This window comes from Sesamum indicum, linkage group LG2 (assembly GCF_000512975.1).
Source record: "Sesamum indicum cultivar Zhongzhi No. 13 linkage group LG2, S_indicum_v1.0, whole genome shotgun sequence".
Lineage (NCBI taxonomy): Eukaryota > Viridiplantae > Streptophyta > Magnoliopsida > Lamiales > Pedaliaceae > Sesamum > Sesamum indicum.
The window spans coordinates 10,830,739-10,856,116 of NC_026146.1; the positions used below are offsets into that span (position 1 = coordinate 10,830,739).

At 32.1% G+C, this 25,378-nt stretch overlaps 3 protein-coding genes across 7 annotated transcripts; all 3 read left to right on the top strand.

The window, feature by feature from the left end:
* LOC105155751 (14 kDa zinc-binding protein-like) lies at positions 1,446–3,895 on the top strand. The gene is made up of 5 exons (XM_011071684.2): positions 1,446–1,607; positions 1,702–1,759; positions 2,584–2,673; positions 3,427–3,544; positions 3,612–3,895. The coding sequence occupies exons 1-5, from the start codon at positions 1,477–1,479 to the stop codon at positions 3,677–3,679; spliced, it is 465 nt and encodes a 154-aa protein (XP_011069986.1). The 5' UTR covers positions 1,446–1,476; the 3' UTR covers positions 3,680–3,895.
* On the top strand, positions 9,937–12,931 carry LOC105155909 (tropinone reductase 1). The gene is made up of 5 exons (XM_011071893.2): positions 9,937–10,044; positions 10,344–10,551; positions 11,535–11,751; positions 12,323–12,429; positions 12,571–12,931. Exons 1-5 carry the CDS (start codon positions 9,956–9,958, stop codon positions 12,748–12,750), a joined length of 801 nt encoding a protein of 266 aa, XP_011070195.1. The 5' UTR covers positions 9,937–9,955; the 3' UTR covers positions 12,751–12,931.
* Positions 17,466–23,834, top strand: LOC105155752 (phosphatidylinositol N-acetylglucosaminyltransferase subunit A). 5 transcript variants are annotated; one of them, XM_011071688.2, is made up of 12 exons: positions 17,466–17,549; positions 17,630–17,676; positions 17,856–17,892; positions 18,024–18,269; positions 19,050–19,192; positions 19,373–19,945; positions 20,262–20,416; positions 21,249–21,339; positions 21,500–21,616; positions 22,310–22,413; positions 23,334–23,424; positions 23,521–23,834. In XM_011071688.2, the coding sequence occupies exons 5-12, from the start codon at positions 19,073–19,075 to the stop codon at positions 23,611–23,613; spliced, it is 1,344 nt and encodes a 447-aa protein (XP_011069990.1). In that variant the 5' UTR covers positions 17,466–17,549; positions 17,630–17,676; positions 17,856–17,892; positions 18,024–18,269; positions 19,050–19,072; the 3' UTR covers positions 23,614–23,834. The 5 variants fall into 5 exon arrangements, with proteins under 5 accessions (XP_011069990.1, XP_020554033.1, XP_020554028.1 ...); XM_020698374.1 differs by lacking the exon at positions 18,024–18,269 and having other exon boundaries at positions 21,249–21,343; positions 21,510–21,616; XM_020698369.1 differs by lacking the exon at positions 18,024–18,269.

Below are 25,378 nucleotides of genomic sequence, written 5' to 3' on the forward strand. Positions count from 1 at the left end.
AGATTGCAGCCAATCATATTTTAAAATGGTAAATTACAGCTATTTTTTCTGAAGTTTAACATAATTACGAATACTTTTTTTTTTATTTGAAAAATGAAAAATACTCCTTTAAATAAAAAATTTTTATTTGAAAAATGAAAAATACTCCTTTAAATAAAAAATAATTATGTAATTCAATAGTAAGGTAGATTTTATTATTTTACTCTTGCTGATTTTTTTTAAAAGAAATGAAAAAAATATAAAAAAAAATGAAGAGTGGGTAAATAAATAATCCACAAGGAAAATTAGTTTATAAAAAGATATAAAATTATAATTTATAATTTAAAAGAATATTTTGGTTATTTTGCTGCAAATTTTGGATGGAAGCCTAATGAAAATAAAAAACATGGACTTATTGTTAGACGAACGTTAAAATCAGAGGGTATTTATTATTTTTTAAATAAAAAGAATATATTTATAATTATATCAAAATCAAATTTTCAACTTTTTTTTTTTTAAACACAACATAATATATCAGACAAAATTACATAGACGATTTACATAGCAGAATTCGTTATTTTCCATAAAACTAAGCAAAAAAAAGGGACAGTAGGAAGAAGTTTCATAGAGTTGAAAAGAAACAGCATGGTTGGCTAGTCTGTCTGCCGTTTGATCCAACTCCCTGTAGCAAAATTGGAACTGAACTTGTCGAAGATTAGACAAGCTCCTCGGACAGTCCCGAAACAGATTGTGCATCCATTTGAGTGCCTGAAGTGGATACTATTTATTAGACAACTCTGTTTTGTTATTTGAAGTAGTGTCGGGTGGACATGCGAAACCCAAAATGCAACCCAAGGAATGTCCCTTTAATTCCTTCACCAAAGAGTCATTGTTTAATAGTACTAAAATAGGTAAATTATGTCGATTGTCTTGAAATTTGTTACAATTATAAATATTTTTTATTATTTGAGAAATTATTGATACCCCTAATAATAACGTTAGTTGAATAATCGGCCAATTTTGTTAATTTCTGTTAGAGTTTCATCCATATTTTGTATTCAATTTTTTGAAATACCTTTTAAACCATAAATATGATTTTACGTATTTTTATAATTTTGATATATTTTTTTATAATGACGTTCAACCAACATCGATTTTTTTTTTTTTTAAATTGACATTGCTACCTTACTGTCTAAAGATTACAAAATTATGTTATATATTATGAGTATCGATATTTTTTTCAAATAATAAGGATCATAATTAATTATGCTAAATTTTATGAGAATTTAATGTAATTTAACCAAAAAATATGCAATGTATGAGATGGTGTAGAAACATAATTTTTGAGTAAGAAAAGTGATGAGAAAAGAGTGGAAGGTGCATAATGCCAATAAATACAGAATTGAAGGGTATGAAATGCTATTTTTATAATTGAAAGATGTATTGTGCAAAGTCGGAAGATTTGGAGGGTGCAGAGTGCCAATTGTCCGCAGAGGCATGAGACGAAATGAAAACCCCAGCAGCAGCAGACTGCAAGTGCTGACTTCTCATTTGCTTACACCTCAGACGGCTATGGCGTCTGAGAAAGAGGCTGCTCTCGCTGCTGTCCCCTCTGATTCTCCCACCATGTCTGCATCTTCCCTTCTCTCTCTCTCTCTCTCTCTCTCTCTCTCTCTCTGTTTTCGTGTTCAACTGATTTTCTTGATTTTTGATAACATGCAGATTTGACAAGATTATCAACAAGGAAATACCGTCCAACGTCGTGTACGAGGATGACAAGGTTGTTTGCTCTTCTTTTGACACTTTTCTTGATTTCTTTCTTTCTTTCTTTTTTTTTTTAATTTTTGCCCATTTTTTCATGGGGAATGTGATATCTTCTTGCGATTTCGTAAAACTTCTTGATTTTATCGAGATGAAAGTTGGAGTTTATTTGTTATCTGGATGTATGGATTCGTTTTTCTGAAGGAAAACAAGAAAGAATGAATTACAGCGGTGATATAGCGGAAGTCTGCCCTAAATTCTTGGCTTGATTTTAAGGGAAAATACTTACATATATGAAAGTTTACTTTTTTAAATCATTTGTTTCGTACTCTCTCTCTTTTCTTGCACTCCATGGTGACCCAAGTTGAAAAATGCTCACTTGTCTCAAGTGTATGTTTTGCTGTTCTATTCTCCTTTACCTCATTCTGTGTTTGGATCTCTGAAAGGCAATGCTGGCTGTTATCTTCATGATCTAGGAATTTTGTGCCTCCATTTTGTTTACTTCAGGCCACAATTCTATTGATGCCCCGTATGATAAGCGATGGATGGATGACTATTTCTAAATTCTAACTTAGTATTACTGACTTTATGATATGTGGTAAATGGATGATCGTTTCCCTTCAATCTGGTTCTTTTATGAATTATTGGTTTCTTGAAGAGTTTTAGATCCCAAATAGTTATCGTTCGTCTTATGGGTTTTATATGCAACAACTTTGTATTGTATCTTAGTTATGACATTCTCTTTTCTTAGCTTTAAGTGTTGGAGTAAAGTATGTGCGTACTGGAAGTTCAAAGCTCTAATGTATGCGATGAATTCTCAAAGCTCGTCTTTCTCCTTGGCAGGTTCTGGCTTTCAGGGACATAGCTCCACAAGCACCTACTCACATCCTGATTATTCCTAAAGTGAAGGATGGGTTAACTGGAATTTCTAAGGTAGTTTCTATATTTTTTTGCCTATCTTTGAAGCTGACTTCATATCTCAAGTGATTTGGCCATCAGACGTTATGAAAATTAGAATTTTTCAACTCTAAAACCTGAAACTTGTCCTTTTGAGGCTATGACTATTGCTTCGTGTGTTCTTTTCTCTTGTTATCATTTCTCATAGATCACTTTTAGCAAATAGATGGGATGGGAGCGTAGTTTCCCCCTTCAAGGTCAATGTATCGATGCATACACTTGTGAACGGTACCATAGATTATACAGGTCAGGAGACCATTACCTTTCGTTTTGTGGGCACCATCATGGTAACTAGGAGGCAGTCACATATCACAACTACCTTGTTGCAATATTTCATAATTCATACATAGTCTTGGATATCGAGCAGTTGAAGCCTTATAACTTGGATTTAATTATTTTTCAATCCTTCATACTTCTTTAAGTAATAATATGAAGTGTCTAAACAGATTGCAGGATCAATTCATGCTTTGTGACCACTTTTCTTTTCAAGTTGTGTGCTTGAGATAGGTGAAACAAGGGCACTTCCTATTTATCATTTGGACTTTTATTTGTGAAGACTAGCTTTTACGTAAAGCTGAACTCAGAAATAGTTCAATTGATTCATTTTCTAAAAGTTGACGAAGGTTTTCATCTGAATAAAAGTTGGGTAAAACTATAACTTCGAGTAATAGCAAGCTAAAGTGCTAAACTTATCCTACGTTTCTTGTCATTTTACGACTTATTCTGTAGGCTGAGGAGAGGCACTGTGAGATTCTTGGCCGTCTTCTTTACGCAGCAAAACTCGTTGCCAAACAAGAAGGCCTTGACGATGGCTTCAGGCTTGTGATTAACGACGGTCCAAAGGGATGTAAGTATCGTCCTCTACTGTTGTTATTCTTCTCTAGTTGATCTTAACGTCAAAATTCTTGTGGCAGGCCAATCTGTTTATCACCTTCACGTTCATCTGCTTGGGGGCCGTCAAATGAACTGGCCGCCTGGCTAAGCCGAAGCTCAGATTGACATGTAAGCTACGCTTCGTCCCTTAACTACACTCTCTGAAGTTTCTACTACTGTACTGGAGCTTAAAATAAGTTGATTAAGGTTGTCCACCTCTCTTACCATGGAGCACCTCTAAACTTATTGTTTCCTCTGAGACAATGCTTGTAAGTTTTCAGTTAATGTTCACTTCTCAGAAAAATACTATCGCAGTTTCTCATTCTTTTCCTCTACTTACAAATACGGTGATATGAAAGTAGAAAATACGATACAACTTGAATACGTCACTTAAGGTAAATATTTTCTTTTTCAGTCTATGCATAATAGTATAACAATATATGGTTTGTATAAAATACGTGATGTTATTCAAGATTAAAACTACGTAATAAATATACATACATAAAAAAGTATTAAAATTATACAGTGTAATTTAAAGTACGTTGTGCTTCGAGATGCCTGGTTGGTTGGGTTGGGCTTGGGCAGGATCAGATTGAACTAATAAAAAAATGGGCGTCTTGGTTTTATGTGGGATTGGCCCAACCTAGCCCAGTGATCCGACACCATCTAGTCTTGGGCTGGGCCTATTGGGATTTCTTTAATAATGTATGACATATAATTTTTATTTTATTGTTCTACGTTCACCATTCTAGTATCTTTTTATACTTCTGAAATTCTAAAAACTTTTATTTTTATTGTTCTACTTCTAAATTTTTAGTACTTTAATCCAATAATATTTTTTTGTTTATTTTTTTCAAAGTATATTTTAAGTCATTTTTGAATTTATTATCATCTAAATTTATTATTGTAAGCTTGTTGGTCAAATTATTATTAAAGATGATTATATAATTTTAACTATTAGTTTTCTAGGTATAAATTTGTATGTGATTTAATTTATTATTTATTAATTTCATAAGATAGATATAAATCTAAGTAATTATTCAAAAGAAAATCCCAATTCCATAAAGAAAAAAAAAAAACAAAAAAACAAACAAGCACTTGGTTTCCGCCTCAACCAGATCGGTCCATGGGCTGAACCTGAGTTTAATATTTGCGGAACATGATAAAATTATTCCTCCCTGCGATTGCTTTTTCTATATTTATGATTATTCTTTTCTTTGAATAATTAATTATTCTAACTTTTCCCATTTTTATATCTTCTCTTTATTCAAGTTATAATAATTAATAATACGTTGATTGATTTAAAATTATCGATATATTTTTAAAAAAGAGAATGTTTGGGAGAAATGGTTTGAAAAAATTAATTCAATTATTAATAAATTGTAATGATGTGTGTAATCAAATTCATATAACTAAAATAAATATCCACACGACTCGTAAAATCAGACTAGGAAAATTTCATATTTAAAAAAAAATTCAAATAAATCATTTGATCCCGTTTCCGATCATTAGATTAAGATCCTAATCATACCATTTTCGTCATCCATCGAAAATCAACACTTAAAGGGAACATTGTGGTCGGATAAAAATTCTTAATGCTAAAAAATATTAAACGACGCTCAACTAATTACATAATTGACATTATTATATATTTTTAAATTGTACGTCAATCATACTACAATAACAATTTAGTTGCATGTAATTATAGTTGGTAGGAACTAGAGTGTTGAATGGTTGGACAGCATTCCAAGAATTTGAAGTACTAGAAAGCAGGGGTGGGGTGCCTTATGGTTACCTCATCAGACAGTTTGGTAGGGCGATGTATTTGACAGTAGGCATGGACGTTGGTTGCTGCAACATTAACCTACAAAAAACACTCATCATATGTTATTTTCACTGCTTTTCTATTTCACTACACAAACAAAAAACACAGTACCAAGTTGTCTTCTTCTGTTTTCATTTCTTGTAAATTTCAGTTCAGTTCTCTCTCTAAAAATGTACCCCCCCCACCCCAAAAGAAAAATTGAAATTATGACTGAATCAAAAGTGGGTAGTGTTTAAGAAAAGTGAAAACGATATAAAATATAAGTTTAGGTAGTGTTTGGGGGAAAAAAACTCTTTTAAAATAAGATTACTTGGTTAAAGATCATTCATATGTTAAAAAGATACTGTTTTTGTTTAATATTTGCACCTGTCTTTTGTTAATACTAATTTTTTTTTCTCAAAAATAGTGCATTTTTATTCAATTAGTATATTTTATTTTTATTTTATAATTAGTTGTCATTTATATTAAAATATTGAATACTACTAGAAAACTTGAACGTTTCATTCAATAATGTTCCAACTCGGTAATACGCAATAAATAAATTTACATGATTGCCAAAAAAAATATTTTTTTTATTAATTATCATAGCGATTTAATATGTCATCAAACAAAAATATTATTATTTACACACACAAATGTATCTCTCTCTCTTTCTCTCTCGTGCGTGCACGCACACACACAAACCTCTCTCCCACACATATACTCTCTCTCTAGGATTTTGAAAATTTTTATCGTTTTTTAATTGTTCTTGCATTCAAAAAAGAAAAATACTTCATTATTTAGTAATAAATTATTATAAATAAATAAAAAAAATTGCTATTAATATTATATTTACTGAAAAAATATGAGTTCACGACATTATAAATTATACGACTAGAAATAGTCATTGATAAAGAAAATATCAATTATATATTTATGTCACTATTTGACTAGCAAAAATTTAAGTAATAATTCATTTTTTTTTATTTTTTGTAAAAAAAAATCTATTAAATTTTTATTTTGAGTTAAACTAATGTGCACTATCTATATTTTTAAAAATATTTAAATATAAAGTATGTCAAGAAATAATAACTTATTTGACTCGAATGTTATTATGATATTTTTGGTCATTTTACAAATAAAAGACCTTATTATGCCAAATACTGTAACATTCTATAAGATGTGGAAACATATTATAAATTTTAATATCTTATTTTATCCAAACAATTTCGGAACTTATTTTCAAAATAAGATTTAACATCGAAGCTTATAAGATGTTATGAAAGATTTTAGCCAAACAACCTCTAATCCCAATCGAACTGATTTAAAAGTCTGAGGATTTTCTTCAATATTATTTTAATTTAAAGCTACTGAATTTTTAACTGAAAATATATTTTGAAGAAATTGATTAATTATTAATTATAAAAACAAATTTCTGATTTTCCCTTGAATGTATTCTTTTGCAAAGGAAAATTAGTGATATGAGAACAAAAATCAGGCAAAATTAAGATCTCTGGAAATCTTGATGTCGGAGTTTGAAAACAGACATTGTTCACATCAAAGCATGACCAGTGCAAAAAGGTCCAACCTTTGGTGTTTGTGTCCAATAACTCACCACCCCATGGTATCTATCACATTAAAATTGTCACACAATTTGTCCCCCCAATGCCAAGGATATGTTATGACAACTTACCAATAATCTTCTTGATAATCTTCCATACATTTTTTTGGCTTAATTATTTTCAAATGAATCTAAAAAGGGCCCGGGCAAGTGGGATTAGCTACTTTTATATATGTTTAATCACTATTCAGACGTGCTGTTAGATTGATCTTGATTACGGGTTGTTTGAGGTTGTTTTGTTATCAGATGATAGGAAAAATAGTATTTTATGACCCATATTTTATTTTTTTTTAATTTCACTGGTTATTGAGCTATAGGTCTCATAATTTCTAAAAAGTAGCACTTCTGGCCTCACAATACATTCCATTAAAATTTAATGAAAAAGCTATACGTGGTTGTTAAGTGCATGGGACAAAAAGTGAGAATTTTGTATCCAACGGGACCAAAAGTGTGAAGGCCCTAATGCCCGCGTGCTAAATACATGACATTTTTTGAAAAATATCTAGCGAAAATACATTATAGGACCAAAGTACTACTTTTTAGAAGTTACGAGAAAAAAAAATGATAATCCTATAGCCAATTGGACAAAAAATGAAAAGGTAATAAATTATGGTTATAATTGGAGAGCACCTTTTTAATGTGTAAATTTTTTTTGGCCTGCTATTTTTTATTTTTTAAAATCATTTCAGCACTTTTTTTTTTCTTTTTTGTCAACCTCCATTTTTTCTCTCTGTCAACTTTCATATTTTTTATTCTCCCACTTTTCTCCAAATAACTACTCACAACATCTATATTTTTAATATTTTTTATTTATTTAAAGAATATGTAATTCAAAAATATAATAATTATATTATTAATATTTTAAATTAATTGCGCACAAATTTTGGTGTGGCACACACACTAGCATGTATTTATGTTACATAGTTAGTCTTATGATATTCAAGTTAAAAAGTTGGTTATTGTAAAAAAAGGAAAAATGCAATTTACCCCTACGTGATATGAAAAATGAACAAAAAAATTTTTGTGAAAAAATAAAATAGTAAATTACTCTCTGTGTTTTGAAAAATGAAGCAAATTACTACCTATCCAAATCATTGATAGTGGGAAAATTTGCTTCAATTTTTGAAATACAGAGGGACACTTTGCTTCAGTTTTTAAAATAAAGGGGGATAATTTGTTAATTCTTTTTTCACAGGGGGAATTTGCTCATTTCACATATCATGGGGGATAAAATGCATTTAACCTTTGTAAAAAATTCATAAAAGAATTCTCGTACCTATTTATTGAACTATTTATATTGATATTTTGCTGGAAGGGGTTTTATTTATTTATTTAGAAGCAAAAAATGGGACGAGTTAATTGAGGATTCAAACGATCTGATTGGAGTAAAAAATACGTAAATTCTTATCATGTTTAGATATTTCAGAACATTGTGAAAATTGTAAATAGAGGGATGTTGGTCGGCCCAGATTAAGAACTACAACAATTAAGTCATGGGATGTCGGGTTATATATAATAAAGTTAATATTTTATTTTAAAATATTGTTAAATATCTTACTAAATGAAAATGACATTTCCCCAAACCAAAAGGTATTTCTGTCACTTTTATATATTAATTGATTGAGTTTTGATGAGCACTCCATGACATTAGAGTCGACAAACAATGTTTGTGTCTAGGGTTGGACCTATACATACATATATATATGTTGCAACTAGTTTGTTTGGTCTTGCAATGGACCAATATGTTGGTCGTAATTCGTTCATTCACTGCCTTTGAATTATAAATACACATTATTCTATAAATTAAAATTTCGAATCCAATGATCTTTGATGAATGAGAAAAAACAAAAATAAAAACCTTCGTCCGACCAAACTCCCGACAAATAAGTAGACAATTCTCAAACATGTAAGACATAAGCATTTATGTGAGTATGTCTTGTGCAATTAAGACCATTCATTCTTGTTGGACAGCCGATGCAGCACTGAGTTGAGTTTCCCTTATCACATCATGCCATGCAGCACGAAGTGATGTAAGAGGGCAAAATGGTCCTTCACTTTTTTCTCAAGGTTGTAATAATGTGTCAAAATTGGAAAATTTTAATTCCAACCCCATTTGTTTGAACTTGAACCAATTATATGGTAAGTATAATATATTTATTATGTGATTGATTTGATTTGGTCAAACTTGATCCGTTTCTGTTGAAACCAAGTCAAAATTTTAAATTATTAGAATTTGACTAAAATGTCTCCTATATTTTTTTGGAATTGAAAACTTTGACTATACATAATTTTTGTATTTTAAAATTTATAATAATATCAGTATATTATTTTAAAATATTATCAAAATTATTATCATTTAATAATTCATAACTTTACCTCTTATTTCACTTTGGTGAGTTAAAATGTAGGTCAAGCTAACGACATTATGGCTATCAATACGTTATACTTTAAGCCTGATTTTCAAGAATCAAATTGCGATAGAAATTGTTCTGCGAAAAGCCATTCAGAAATTATCCAACTTGATCACTGCAAACCCACTAACACACTAGAAGTTAAGTTCAATTTCCGCTCCCAACCAAAGGAATTTAATCATTCTGAATGTCCGTTTTATCAAGACTCATTGATATATCACTTTACGTGATCATTTATAAAAAAACCCACAAAACAAACTAGAAATTACGTCCGTTCTGGACTTCCAATTAAGAAAATTTAACTGCAACGGAATATGTTTATTGAGACATCATCGTCCAACATTTAACACAACAACCTATCAATACACTAAAACCAAACACATTTTGTAATGCATCAAATATTAACATATAATACACAGAACTAGTGATTTGACTACCGCTGTGCTGACCCTATTCATAAACCCATAAATTGGCCCCTATAAATAAATGCCCCAGACATACCTATTTACCTGTCTCTGAGAGTTGCATTTTTGGCTTAACGAAGAGGCAATGGAAAGGCAGAAAGAGGTGAGCAGAGATGAGAAATGGTCACTTAAGGGTATGACTGCTCTTGTAACTGGTGGCACTAGAGGCATCGGGTCAGTCTCTCTACGCATTTCCATTCATATATCCACTTTCAATTATAATGTCTCCTCATAATTACTTGTAATAAAAATTGGGAATTATTTTTCCGTTGCCTCTCATCTGTTTACGTCAGAATATTACAAAGATACACTTATTTTGTTCTTTATGTCTTTAGTTGACGAACGTGGATATAACATATACATTTACGCTCGTCCCAAATATCGATCTCATAATATTTCATGAAATGTTTGAGGGGGAATTGGTTACTGATCATCATAATTATAAATGTTTGTCGGAAAAATGTTGTGTTTAGGCATGCCATAGTGGAGGAACTGGGAGGATTTGGAGCCAGAATCCATACTTGTTCAAGAAACCAGACAGAGCTGAATGAAAGAATACAAGAGTGGAAAGGGAAGGGGTTTGAAGTGAGTGGGTCAGTGTGTGATTTGTCTTCAAGAACACAGAGGGAGGAGCTCATGCACACTGTGGCTTCACTTTTTGATGCCAAGCTTAATATTCTTGTAAGTGATCATACTCCTATAATTACACTGCCTTCCCTTGAAATTTGATGCAAGTACACGTATACTTTTATAGTTCAGAAAATTACATCTAATATTCCTGACGTTTGATTCTATCTAACAAATGGACCCCTTTGTTAGTTAAAATTCACTGAATTTGTTCATTTTAACAAAAAAATTGAATGAAAATCTGGATTTACCCCCGGTTAGCTTATTGACCTATTGCATGTCTAATAAATCTTTTCAAACCAAACTACTTTTATATATCTTTGTGCGGTAATGCACGAGGTGATATATCTTCACCCTTATATTGGTATTTTAGTTAAAAAAAGATTTATTTGATTTGCAATAAGTGAGTAAATGAGTCAATCGGGGCTACATATGGATTTTTCTTCAATTTTTTTCTTTTGCTAATATTAGCAAATTTGACAAACTTTGACCAATGGAAAGGGTTTATCTGTCACACAAAAACAAACTTGTAGATGTAATTTTTCAAACTACGAAAAATCTACATATAGTTATACCATACCTCAGAAGAAGCCAGCGTAATTATTCCTGACACTAAAGATAAATGGGTGGAGGAATGGTTCGTCCTTCGTTACAATTTTATCTTGATATGTATAAATTAAATTATCGACTAATCTGAATTATGTCATGATGTATATATTGTCAAATACTATTATAAAAAAAGAGAAGTAATCATTTTTTTAAAAGATTCAACTGCCCTTAATGAAACCAAAAAAAGAAAAACTACAACAAGAATAGGACTTCATCGTTCGATCAACAAAAACGACAATTTGGAGAAAAGCATCAAAAAATCAGGCAAGATACTTCTGGCCGACCTAATTCATAAGATCGATACTATCAAAAGGTAACGTTAAAAAAAATAATATATCGATCCATATTCTGCTTACGTATTTAGTATTATTATTCTTGAAAATTCAAGCATTTTTTTATAACAATTTTCATGGTAATTTTCCAAATAGGTGAACAATGCTGCCATAAGCATAATGAAGAGAGCAATTGAACACACGGAGCAAGACTTTTGGCACATAATGAGCACCAATTTGGAGTCCCCTTATCATCTCTGCCAAATTGCATATCCTCTGCTGAAAGCTTCTGGCAAGGGCAATATCGTCTTTATCTCCTCCGTTGCCGGCAAAATGGCTCTTCCCGGCCTCGCTATTTACTCGGCTTCTAAAGGTAAGTAAACCGTTTTTTTTTTTTTTTTTCTTTTTTCTCTTTTAAATTTATTTTTTTCAATTTATCACGAGTGTGAAAAGACAAGAAACCCTTCAGTATATTTTTTTTTGGGTAAATTACGAAATTATACGTTCTCGTTACTTAAAAAATTACAAATATCCTTTGAAATTAATGGACGTCTAATAAATACCCTTCTATAATGGGTTATCACAAGAAGATATTTGTTAGACGACCGATAATTCTAAGAGAGTATTTGTAATTTTTCGAACAATAAGGGAGTAACTGTAATTATGACAAATCTCATTAGAGCCCGTTGTAATTTATCCTAATTTTTTAGGCCACATATAGATTGAAAGTTTTAAGGAAATAATTTCAAATGGCTTCATACTAGAAGAATTTGAAATTCGAGTTCAGAATAAAAGTTAAAAATTTGAAAATTCTTTTTAATATGAAATCATCCGAAACAAATAAAAAAAATTTATTATTAAAAATCTGAAATTTCTATTTTCAAATTCATCAGTGCAAACACAGCGCTATTACATTCTTATTGACATGACCGGCATATGTGCAGGTGCCATCAATCAATTGACAAAGAATTTGGCGTGCGAATGGGCGAAAGATAACATTAGAGTTAATACTGTGGCGCCTTTTGCCGTCAAAACCACAATTATAAATCCCGTAATATATATTTTTCTCCGCTTTAAGCTTTCGTACTTTGATATATTAAATATTATAAATATTAATCATTAAAATTTATAATATAATTATAATCGATACATCGAATTCTTTCCATCTGAATTTGTTGTGGTGTTTGTGCAGGAGAATGTTGACAAGTCCATTCAAATCATGTATGCGCCCTTACTAGCAAGAACACCAATCCGAGCAATAGCAGAAGCTGATGAAATTTCACCATTGACAGCTTTCCTCTGCCTTCCTGCTGCTTCCCATATCACTGGCCAAGTTATCTATGTTGATGGAGGCTTCACATCCACTGGCTGAATCTTCCCAATACCTAATTCAAATCAGATCTAATCGAGTCAAATCAATTATATAGTAAATGTGATATATTTGTAATGTGATTGGTTATTTTTCTTGAATTGTACATCAATCACGATAAGTGTATTACACTTGTCATATAATTGGTTTAGGTCTGACCAAACCTGATCTGGTCAGAAATTCCTGTTACGATATTTTCGATATTAGTTTATTTTAATTTTAATGTATACTTCAATTTTAAATCATTAATTGTATTTAAGTTGATATTTTAGTACATCAAAATAAAAATTTTAAGAGGGATTAATTTCTCCCCTTATCCATCCTCAAGGCCAATAGTTTACTAATAAGTTTGAATTTTATATACATAATATTTATATATAGAAAAATGTAAATAAGAAAAATAGAATATCGATTTGTCATCAAATGTTTAGATTAGAAGAGAATTTATTATTTCAATTATTTAGAAAACCTCTTTATTTAAAATATATTATATCCCAAACTACTCATGTTATTTTTGTAAATAGATTAATTAGTAGGAGCATTTATCGAGAATTTTTTGCTGGAGATGCTATCCCAACCTTATCCTTATATATTCGGAGATTAATTGTGCGAGTATTTTGATTATGTGAAATACATCAATTCATATGGGGTTTCATTGTGTCGTCATGGATTTGGACGATAAGATGGCATAGACTACTTTAAAATGGTAAGGGAGAAAGTGGAAAAATTTAGTTCGAGTTGGATATAATTAGGGTCGAAACACTCGCATATCAATATATTATATTTATCTAGTGATTAATGTATAATTTAAATATAATAATTAATTTTATACAACATGTAATTATACTCGTCATTATGTCGAGAGACAAAGCTTAGATAGGGGCGGCAATTGAAATTGGATTCGGCGGAATCTACCCTAGACTCCCTCATTTGGGTCCAAAAAATTGAAAGTGGGGTGAGTCCAAGTTCCTTAAAGATCCCCCTCAAACCCGCAAAAGGTATAATATATATATATATATATATATATATATATATTAATGTTTTTTTTTTATTTTTCTTTACTTATAAGATTGTCTTCTTAACCCCAAATTAGAATACCTTAAGGTTTAGACATTAACAAAATATTATATTATTTTATTTATTTATTGTTAGTTAGTTGTTCATCAGTTGATAGATTAAAATTATATCATAATACTTGACAATAAGGAAGATGAAGGAGCTGTTAACGTGTAATTCTTATGAATTATTTGGATTGTTTCGTTAAGAATAAGTTCATTTGTACTTGAGAATTTATCTTTTGAATTTGAATATTTTATGAACAATTTTATTTTATAATTGATCAGTTGATTTTTTCTCTCTTTTTTGTAGAACAAATAAAAATAAAATAATTAAGAGTATTGGGTCAGACCCACCTCAATGGATTTTGTACCGGGATGGGACAGATCCTAAATCCTTTTTGAAGTTGCTTGCCGGATCCTAGGTCTACCCAAATCCGCCCCTTTACCACCTCTAGCCTTAGGTAGTCTATGGTAACAACATGGAGCCCGATTGGTCGATCTCGGGGCAAACTTTTAGGTAACTCGTCCAATAAGGCCCACTGCATTCTACGGGTATGGGTTGTTGAGGAGCATAATGTTCATAAATCAAACAAGTCGATCCATCGAGATTTTGGGCTAACTCGATCCGTTAAGGCATACTTGTTCTTTTGGTTTTTCGGTACAACAAGAATTGACTTGAAAGGCAAAGAACAAACAAAGGAAAAGGATTTAACTTTTAGATTATTTGGAGCAATAATTTCAAGCATCTTTGTAGTTGCTTCGGATACTGTTTTTACCATTTGGATCGATCCGATAGCCAGTCCTTTGTCCCTTTATGACCAGAGTGCGCTCTAGTTGAATTGCAAAAGTTGATGATTAGGGGCACAACATTGTCCGAGCATTTATACAAGCTGGTCGGTGTAAAATTAGAGGAAGAGCTTGAAAACTTGCTTCGATTGCCACGGCAGACCCGCAAAATGGGTTTATCCTGTTGTAACTGGCATAACTTGATGCTAATTTGTAACAACAAATAAATGAAAGGTTGTCTTTGTCACACATAGGAATATGATAGAAAAAGGTTGGGTATTGATCTGTATATAAGGTGTATGTTGGGGTTAGTGTTTTTACACTCAAGTTTGTCCTGCATTGAAAGTTTATTATAAAAACAAACTCTTTATATTAAGTTCAATGTTCACATTGTTTTTGAAGTGTTATGGAGAGTAGAACGAGCATGGGGTTGTCCCACATGCACGCTGCCACCTGATGGGCGTGGGAGCGGGTGTGGATGTCTCAGTCTCATGAGGTATCTTTCTTTTTACAATAGAATAGAATTAAATCTGGACAGACCATTTTTTACCATTTTGCCTAAATGTCTAGATTTAATATTGTGTTTATGGCTATTGAATGGTGATGCTTATATAAAAGCTGCTGCACCTTCATCTTGAATACACAACACTGGAACAGAATCATTCTCTCTTTTATCCTCGAGCTTTCCTTCTCGTCCACTTTGAGCTCTTGTTTTTTAAGGTTTACGAGTGTTTTTTGAGGTATTCTTCGGTATAGTACAATACAGATAGAGATGAACCATCTTATCTTGAAAGAAGTTGCGTAGTACCTGGTGTACTTTGAACGGGACGTATAGTTTCTTCAAGACAAGCAGGATTTTTTCAGCAATTCAGTTACTTCGCAGTTTCTTTTGGCCTAAGAGTTATTACGATATAACTCTTATTGTAAGTTCTCTTTTTAAATTTATCGTAAAACAACATATCTAACTATTATCTCTATTATTTTATTTCAACATGGGTGTTTGTGTTTTCGTTTAAAAAACAGTTAATATTTGATTGTTATTTTCAAAATGATACTACAAATTGGTGTTGATTAAACACACATTTTTTCCAACATATCCGACCCGCAAAAGTCTTCCCTCTAGTCTCTTCTGCAGCCCCATCAGCCAGGAGATCTCAAACCAATGAGTTGTTGTTGTACCCTGTGCTGCAAATGTTATTCCTTCTTGTTTTTTTCACCTATAATAGGTTGTATTTGGTTTTTTCTATGTTCACTCTGTAAGGAAGAAGGGTGAGTTTGGTTTGAGAGGCATATGGGATGATATTCTACAACTTGGAGGTTGTTTGCGTGAGTTTATAAACACTTCAAAAGATCTGTAATGAGTTTATTAGATGTTGAATTTTTTTTGAAATTCTTTGAGGAAAAAGATTAAAAAATAAGATGTGAAAAGAATATAAAAAATTTGTGCTAATTTTTTTTTTTGTCAAAGTCTCTAAAAATAAGACGTTATAATGTTAAACTGTTCTTTTATTTTTAAAAAGAAAGAAATTCTTAATTTATTTTTTGTTTTTATGTAAGTAACATATACATACTATGGACTTTTTTTCTTGGTCGGATCGTCTTTTGGGCCATTGCAGGAGAAGCAAAGACAATACCTAGTTGTTTTTTCGGTGTTTGTTATTTATGTTTGATGAGAAACAATCAACAGTTTATGAGTTAGCCGTTCATGTAATAACAGAATTCTGATTGATTATTATCATTCTGTACATATTGTATTGCGTGCTGATAAAAATTTTCATTCATCATTATTCCTCAATGATACTACTAAATTGTGTATAAACACTAAAATCACTAGGTGAAGAGAACCATGTAGAAAACATTTTGATAGGGTGCAAATAGTCTTTATTAAGACATTATTCATGTCCAGTATATGTGAGCGGTCAATAGTCAATAAACTGGAAATCGCTTTTCAGCTTTTAGTTTTAAACTTTTAAGGTGTTTTGGATGCCGACTTCTACTTTTAGATATGTTATAAAAAGCACTTTTTAGTGAAAATTCAGCTTCTGTTTAGATTATTTTACCTTTATTATAGTAATTTTAATTCGATTTTACCCTTTTTAATTTATTAAAAATTGCTCTTCTGAAGTTGATGTTAGAATTTTTAAATAATTTAAATAATCTATAGCTAGTAAAATTTATAATTTTACATATTTAATATTTAAGAGTTTTTATATTATCTGATATTATTCCTATATCCTAAAGAAATATAAATTAAATCATTATTATTAATTAAAAAATATATTTTTGATAACTATGCTATTTTATTGACTGTGTATAAATAAACAGTGTTATTATGTAATGGGAGCATAAGTGAATTAAGCATCTAATTATCTATTAGCATTCAATATTTTAATAATATGAATAAAAAATGTTTCTAAAAAAATAAATATGAGTTATACTAACTGAAATAAAATTTATTATCTTCTTTAGAGAAAATAATTATTATTATCAAAGTTAAGCATAAATATTAAATACAGGTGGGACAAAGTGGTATTTAGTTAATTAATCTTATTTTAAAAATATATTTTTTTTCAAAACACTATTTAATTTAACTTTTATTTATTTTTTTATATAAATACTATATATTTTTTATTTTGCCACAATTCATATAAATGAACTCTAATTAAATTAAATTGTCCACCCATACTTTTTAGACGTTAAAACTACACATAATCGCCCAAAATACTGTCATAAAGCAATTTAGGTTAGGGATTGGAAGGGTCAATAAGACAACAACATGGGTCTCACTTGACATTTTGGGATCTTCAGGGGTTGATTTGTAATTTATTCTATCTTATTATATTTGATTTTCTTCCCATATTCTAAAATTTCCCCCAATTCCCAAATTTTTATTGTAACTTAACCCCACACATATCTCTGTTTCTTTCTCCCTGAGGCGTACACATTGCATTGTATATTGTACGTATATTAGGAACCCACTTCGTATCTTGCATTAGTTTTCGTTCTTTTTGAATACCTTTTCTTGTATTTCGTTTCAGGGTTTTCTTCAAAGAAGCCTCTGAATGGGAAGTGTTTCAAGTGGAGGGTAAGATTTCATTTTTTTTTTTTTTCGTCCTAAATTCAAGAAAGAGAGAAAAGACCAGCAATTGCCCTCTTCTTGCTATTATTAATGGTTTTCGTTGGCTTTTGCGATCAAGAATTTAGTTTTGTTTCTTGTTTTAAATGGGTTTTAGTGTTCAAATTTTCAATGCTGTTTCTTGACAGACTTCTCTTGAGGTGGGCGTCAAGTAGTTAATTCGAGGTAAAGAATTCCTTCTTATAGCTGTATAAGTGTGTATTTAAGAAAACATGTATCTGTATGTACGAGGGATATAACCAAGTGATTCAACAAGATTGCTTCAGTCATTGTTTTGAGACCATTTTCATTGATAGGAAAATGGTGAGTCAATTAGTTCACAAGTTGCTAGGTGCATTATGAGATCTTAAAGCTCAATGGAAGGTGGGTTTGGGTTGGAGGTAATAGGCGCAAAAAAAGTAATTGAGGGAGGTGGTGGCTGGGAACTTGTTGTCAAAGCATGATGGAAGAACGATGAATGAAGGAAAAGAATGGAGGGGAGAGGAACTGTGTTGAAGGAAAGAGAAAATTGAAAGAATGGAGAAGGTAGAAGAGAAAAAGAGGTAAGTGAAAGTAAGGAGAAATTGAACTATGAATTGAGTTTTTGTATTTCTCAATTCATCAAGCTTTATTCTTCATTTATTTCGTACTTTGATATGATTTTTGAATATGGAAGGACATATAGTGAAGGACAATAGTACCAAGTAGAAATTTTTATTGTTCTACTTTTTGTGCAAAAACCCTGCAAAGGTAGCAGTAATTGTAATTTCCTTTAGTGTGAAATTGAGTCAATGCGATCACTCCATGTTGCTGTTATTTGGTTGTTTGTGTCTTCTGTGTAATTTCCTCTCTGCAGGTCAGCTTCTGTCCTTTACACTCTTCTTTCTTGGAAGTCCCTTTGTCTTTGTAACTCAATCTGCTGCATTTTGCTGCTGAATTTTCTTATCTCAACACTCGAAATCTGCTCGAATCACCATAATTTTAGAATGAGCATGGATAGAGTTCTTGAGGTTGTGTGCAATGGTATTCCTCTCAACCGGCTGGGGCTAATTATATTCTAATAGTTCTCTCCAAATGCATTGTTCATCTCCTAAGACCACCTATAGGAAATTGTATCAGATGAAGATGCCCCTCTTAGCCCAGTAACCTGATTAACTGAGAATAAAAGTAAGCAACTTAGGCTGTTAAGCATATGCGCATAGGCTGATGTACATTAGATCTGATAAGTAGCCTATTATAATGTTTATATTCTTTTGTTTTCCTTTTTAGGCATCTGAGCTTTTGTGCTTTTTATCAATCTTTTTACTACATGAGGTTTGAAACATGATCCTGTATGGTTGTAGGCATATGTGACCTGATATAAAAAATGAGTCAACAAGGAAAGCATAGAATACTAATGGTGTCCGACTTTTTCTACCCCAATTTTGGTGGAGTAGAGAATCACATTTATTATCTGTCGCAGTGCTTGATAAAGCTTGGCCACAAGGTTTGTTAATTCACATTATTTTCGATTGTCATTTTCCCTTTTTGTCTATCAACTCCTCAAATTTGTTGCTTGTGACAGAAGTCAAATTAGGAGTTCTGTCAAAGCCCCCTTACCCATTAGTTTCATGTTCTAAAAGGAAGTATTACAAACAGAATAAATGTGACTACTGCTGTCTGCCAGGTGGTTGTTATGACCCATGCTTATAAAAATCGTTCAGGAGTGCGGTACATGACTGGTGGATTGAAAGTATATTATGTTCCATGGAAACCGTTTCTTATGCAGAACACATTGCCTACATTTTACGCAACACTCCCAATCGTAAGAACAATTTTGATCCGAGAAAGGATATCAATAGTGCATGGACACCAAGCCTTTTCAACTCTATGTCACGAAGCTCTAATGCACGCTCGCACAATGGGATACAAAGTTGTATTTACCGATCATTCCCTTTATGGTTTTGCTGACGTGGGGAGCATTCATATGAACAAGGTTTTGCAATTTACTCTAGCAGATGTGAGCCAGGCTATATGTGTTTCTCACACGAGTAAGGAAAATACAGTTTTGAGGTCTGGACTGCCACCTGAAAGGGTTTTTGTTATTCCAAATGCTGTTGACACGGCTATGTTCAAGCCTCCTCCAAACCGACTCAGCAGTGACGAAATTGTTATTGTTGTGATAAGTCGGTTGGTTTACCGGAAAGGGGCAGATCTGCTTGTTGAAGTCATCCCTGAAGTATGCAGATTGCATCCAAATGTGAGTGGTTTTTTGCTGTTTAGCCTATTTCTTGATTTTTTAATGAGAATACTTGGCGTCGTTCTTCATGTTTGTTATATAATACCTGTGAGAAGTAGACCTGGCTTTAAAAAGTGGTGTAACTCTTCGATATTGAACACCTTCTACCATTCCTGTTTCTATAAATATCGGTAATAAGCTTCCTCACTGAAAGGTGTAAACTTCTTCATCCCCTCTTTTCCCCAGCCCCAGATCATTGTCTATATAGGCAAATGTGTGCGCCCTGTCTAGGCATGTCACTCTTTTATTGTTTTTCTCATGCCAATGCATTTTTAAGGTACGTTTCATTGTTGGTGGAGATGGACCTAAACGAGTGAGGTTGGAAGAGATGAGGGAGAAGCACTCTCTTCAAGATCGGGTAGATATGTTGGGTGCTGTTCCACATGCTCAAGTACAGTCAGTTTTGGTGAATGGACATATCTTCCTAAACAGGTCTATTACTTTTTCCTATTGTTAGTTTGATTAAGATAATGCAAATATCTATCCTTTTCCTGTCTGTTTTCTACTTGTGGAGAAACCATATATAATTATTTGCAAGTGTTAATACAGAAATTCTTTTATCACCTTATACTTGGTTTGACTGTCTCTAGAGGGAATGAAGAAGTGAATTGAGATTTGAGTATATCAACCATTTGGCCCGAACTATTTGTTTATAATTTAGCAGCCATTAGAAATACGTGGATATAAAATCAACAGAAGTAGTCCTTTAGACATTCTAAATATCTTGGTAGCGAAATATGATATCGTGGTATCTTTTCCGGGACTGTGTGTGATATCCTAAGAAGGTCTTCCGGGAATTTTCAGGACTTTTGGATGGTTGACGTTAAAGATGACAGAGTAGGGTAACTGCTGGTGGTTTTGGCAATTTGAAGAGCTATTTGGAGGTCTAGGAAGTGAGCAAGCATCTAGATTAGAGGAAAATCAATAGAAAAAGAAGACATTATGCTCTCAACTAGAGTTCACATCTCTGCGCCTAGAATTGCTACTTGCTGATTTAGGGAATAAAGCTGTCGCCCCCTAAAAGTACCATTTCTCACCAACTGAGACTTGCCTTTGTCAGCCACACTACAGCATTATTTAGGACTACAAGTAAATATTAATTGTGATCAAAATTCTCGTTTCTGTGTAAATAAATGTCTGCTTGGTTTGCATATCCATTAAACGTTGCATCTGACTCGAGGGGTAAAGATTATAATGACCTGTTTTTGCCTCTATATAATGGGCCACTGGTTTTCTTTACCTGATTTGCGTCCATTCTTGACAGTTCCTTAACAGAAGCATTTTGTATAGCCATATTGGAAGCTGCTAGTTGTGGACTATTGACTGTCAGTACACGCGTGGGTGGTGTCCCAGAGGCATGTACGACATTTTCACTTTGCTTGGCTAATTTGATAGCATCTGCCTATCGTGCTATTATTGAGTAGGGATGAGATTCCTAGTATTGCTGGCTTCAACATTTCTAGAAATGTGGATTATATTCAAGTTTCTGACAATTTTTTCACCTTCGTCGGATAGGTTCTTCCAGATGATATGGTTGTTCTTGCAGAGCCAGATCCTACTGACATGGTAATGGCAATCACCAAGGCAATAGACTTGCTTCCCCAGATTGATCCACAAGCAATGCACAATCGTGTGAGTTCTCTGACACATGAAAAGGAAATTACATTTTTATGATTGATGATAGAATCGTTTTATATGCTTCTGTGGCCTGGGATGCCCCTTGATGGAGGAATCAGTGCTGCATCACTGGAGTTACTAGTGATGCATTCCAACTCCAGCTCCATTTTAATTCCTTGTTTGTCTCTATAAATAAAATCAACATCCTTCATATTAAATTTACAAGCTCCAACCATCAGAAATCCTTAAGCTAGATGCAAGATGTTTGATCTTAAGGCTGTCTTCATATACTGACATTTGTATCCTGTGTTAGACATAATGAGGATTCAAGAATTTACTAAAAGTCTAAAAGCTTGGGAAAATTGAACATAGCGAGATGTTGCAAACCCATTATTTTGGGGGATAACAACTGTATCATATTGGACCTTCTACTTTTCAGGGTTATAATTATGTTTAGGGTATGCTCTTAAAGGATTAAAATTACCTTTCTTATTGATTGCCATGTATTTAACTTGAGACTGACATCTGATCAAGAACATGTTAGCTCCATGATGTCCAGTTTGCAAGAACATTATTATGTACATACTCTGCTATTAACCAACCTAAGCTGCAAAAGCTTGAGCCATGTTTTTATATGGGCATAGTTCCTGAATATATGCTTATCAAATAAATATAACCTTATTGACTTTGCTGAATCATTCTTGGCAGATGAAGAAACTCTATAGTTGGCATGATGTTGCCAAAAGGACAGAGATCGTATATGACCGGGCTTTCAGATGTTCCAATCAGAATCTCTTAGAACGTCTACCGAGGTATGCCTATAAAGACTTACAAACTACCAGTCATATTTAAAAAAGACTCAACTTTGCAGATAAATCAAGCATGTTCATGCATTTTCTTGAAGGGTTAAATGCAATTTACCTCCCTATGATATGTGAAATGAATGAGCAAATACCCCCTTGTGAAAAAAGAATTAGCAAATTACCCCCCCGTGTTAAAAAAATGAATTTTAGATAGGGGAGTAATTTGCTTCATTTTCCAAAACACAGGGGGTAATTTGCTATTTTATTTTTCATAGAAGTTTTTTTTTGGCTCATTTCTCATATCATAGGGGGTGAATTGCATTTTTCCCTTTCTTGAAATGTATGTACGTATATGATGAAAGATGAGACAAAGTCTTAAGCAGTCATTGCAGAAAGGAATGTATGCATTGTTCAAATCCTTTTTGTTGATACCCATGCTTGATACTTGATTTTATCAATGTAGTTCATGAACAGCTTTTTGGAGGCCCTTGAGCAAATCCTCCCAGCTTCTACTTAACATTCCCGTAGATTCCACAATAAAAAATGAATTGTTTCTATACACTGGTTAATTTTTTTCTTACTTTGAAAATTTAATTTCTTCCACGATAAATCACAATTCAGAGAATCGAAATGCTATCCACTTTGATACTACTACTCATGTCGAATTGTGGTGTTATAAATTATTACATTATATAAAGTAAGAGTTAGTTTACGAAATGATATAAAATGCTCATTTCCAATTCAAATTTCTCATGGTTGGGTGGTTTGGTTGATTCTTAGCTTATAGTTATAGAGGTTGACTATTTGCTTATTACTTTAAGCAGCTTCATTGTTTCATTATTAAACTTTAGAATATTACGTATGCGCAATGCATGATGGCTTATTAGCTGTGATGGTTATAGCTAATGCTAACGTCGAACCATTTCTAGGTACCTCTCTTGTGGGGCTTGGGCTGGCAAACTCTTTTGCATGGTCATGATCATTAATTTTTTGTTCTGGGGTTTCTTGCAACTGTGGCAGGTATTCATTTCTTGCAACCTCATTCCTACAACTTCAATACTCGCTTCTTACGACTTACTCATCTAACTTAAAACAATTATTCTCAACTCTTAAAAGCCTGATAAGGACATTGAGGTCGTGCCTGATATTGATCTCACTAGCTCTCAAAGTGGAGAACACATATACGGTCCCTGTGCGAATGATTGTTAGAAATCGTTGCTCGCCTAAACAGTCAGGTTTATTAGTCTGGAGAAGATCGACATCCTTTTTTAGCCATACATCGTCACTTTTTACATTTTTAATCCCGGATAATTTGTATTTATATAGTGCGGAGGGGTGGCTGGTCCCCTTCTATTCTATCGCTTGCTGTTTGATTTGGTTCCGTCTGTCTGTCGTAAGAAAGTAGTTACGACAAGTACTGATTGTTGTATGAATTTCATCAAAAAAGTATTTTTTTTTATCTAGATTGATTTTTAATTTACTCAAAGAATATAACTAAATTTATCCTAATTTATATATATATATATATATATATATATACAAATTGTCAGTATCCTTAGGACGACAGGAAAAATTTAAAAATGATCACTAAGGGTAAATTAAACCTACCCATAATTTAAAATTCTGTCAAAATTTCAACATTAGTAGGTGTATTCCTGCCCCAATCATGTTGCCCAAGTTAGCTCTACTTTCTCTCATAATTGTCATGTGAAAGTGATATCGAACACATGAATCATATTATCTAGGGGTGGCAACAGGATGGATTTGGGTGCACCCTAGACTCGTCCCGTCAATTCCGGGAAGGACTTGGGACCCGCTCCAAACAAAATTCAGCAGGTCTAATTTGATAGATTCAGTTATTTTAATTTTTTTCATTTATTTTTATGTATATAAAAGAAAATTTAAAATATCAATTATAAATAAAATTGTTCGTAGCCTAATTCAAATATTCAAGTTCAAAAAATAAATTCTCAAGTAGAAATGAATTATTTTTTAAGACAATCCATATAATTTATAACAATTATACATTACTTAACTTCTTTATTTTTGTTCTTAAGTATTGTGGGATAATTTTTTAATTTATCAATTGTTGAATAAATATCTAATAATAAATAAATAAAATAATATAAAATTTTGTTAGTATTTATTCTATTAAAAATAAAATAATATATATTAAATAATTAAATTGTGGTGGGTCTTTAAAAACCCAGAACCCCGTGGCCCTCCCGGTTGTATTTGGAGCCGAACCCGAGTCCAGTTGCCACCCCTTATTTGATCTATAGAAAAATCGAAGTTTTCTGACCCATAATTACTTCCCCAATGAATGCGTTTGTGGCACGAAAGTGGACTGTGTCCCCTTGCTACATTGGATCGCACGACAGCCTTAATAATCATAAATACCATATTCAATCATTTTTCACTGAAAAGATGGGCAGTGATTTGTCATCTCTAGAAATGGCAAAAGGGTGCGACCGGGATATATTACTCATCCCTGCAAACATAATATATTTAAATTGGACTAAGATTCGCGCTTTGATTAATTTGATTTGATGACTCGTAATCTGAACTGTTGATTATCCTATACTTGGTAATTCAAGATCACGCTATGTGGATTTTATATATGTATGAACATTTGGTTCTATAAATGTCCTATAATTATTTTCGGTTATGGTATATTATTTATTACTTTCATACCAAATTTTATAAATTTTTCTTTCGATCTTATGAACTAACTTAAATGTTGGAGGGTCTTTATTGGAAATTATCCCGAATACCGATCTGAACTACCCTCGGATCAGGGTGGATCGACGTGTTATAAAAATTTAGTGTAAAATAGATCGATATTTTCTAAAATTAAATCTAACTACACAAAATTTATTATAAATGAATTGTATTATTATAATGCTATCAGTTTTATAAAATACGATACTATGTTAATTTGCCAATTCTGATCAATTATTTATTATCTTCAATT

Bases quoted from the DNA above. Each gene is read 5' to 3' on its own strand.
- LOC105155751 (XM_011071684.2), top strand. From the start codon at position 1,477: ATGAGACGAAATGAAAACCCCAGCAGCAGCAGACTGCAAGTGCTGACT. The intron at 1,760-2,583 runs GTTGTTTGCTCT...TCTCCTTGGCAG, and splicing joins TCGTGTACGAGGATGACAAG to GTTCTGGCTTTCAGGGACAT. The intron at 3,545-3,611 runs GTAAGTATCGTC...TTCTTGTGGCAG, and splicing joins TAACGACGGTCCAAAGGGAT to GCCAATCTGTTTATCACCTT.
- LOC105155909 (XM_011071893.2), top strand. From the start codon at position 9,956: ATGGAAAGGCAGAAAGAGGTGAGCAGAGATGAGAAATGGTCACTTAAG. The intron at 10,552-11,534 runs GTAAGTGATCAT...TTTTCCAAATAG, and splicing joins ATGCCAAGCTTAATATTCTT to GTGAACAATGCTGCCATAAG. The intron at 12,430-12,570 runs GTAATATATATT...GTGTTTGTGCAG, and splicing joins AAACCACAATTATAAATCCC to GAGAATGTTGACAAGTCCAT.
- LOC105155752 (XM_011071688.2), top strand. From the start codon at position 19,073: ATGAGTCAACAAGGAAAGCATAGAATACTAATGGTGTCCGACTTTTTC. The intron at 19,193-19,372 runs GTTTGTTAATTC...GCTGTCTGCCAG, and splicing joins TGATAAAGCTTGGCCACAAG to GTGGTTGTTATGACCCATGC. The intron at 19,946-20,261 runs GTGAGTGGTTTT...TGCATTTTTAAG, and splicing joins TATGCAGATTGCATCCAAAT to GTACGTTTCATTGTTGGTGG.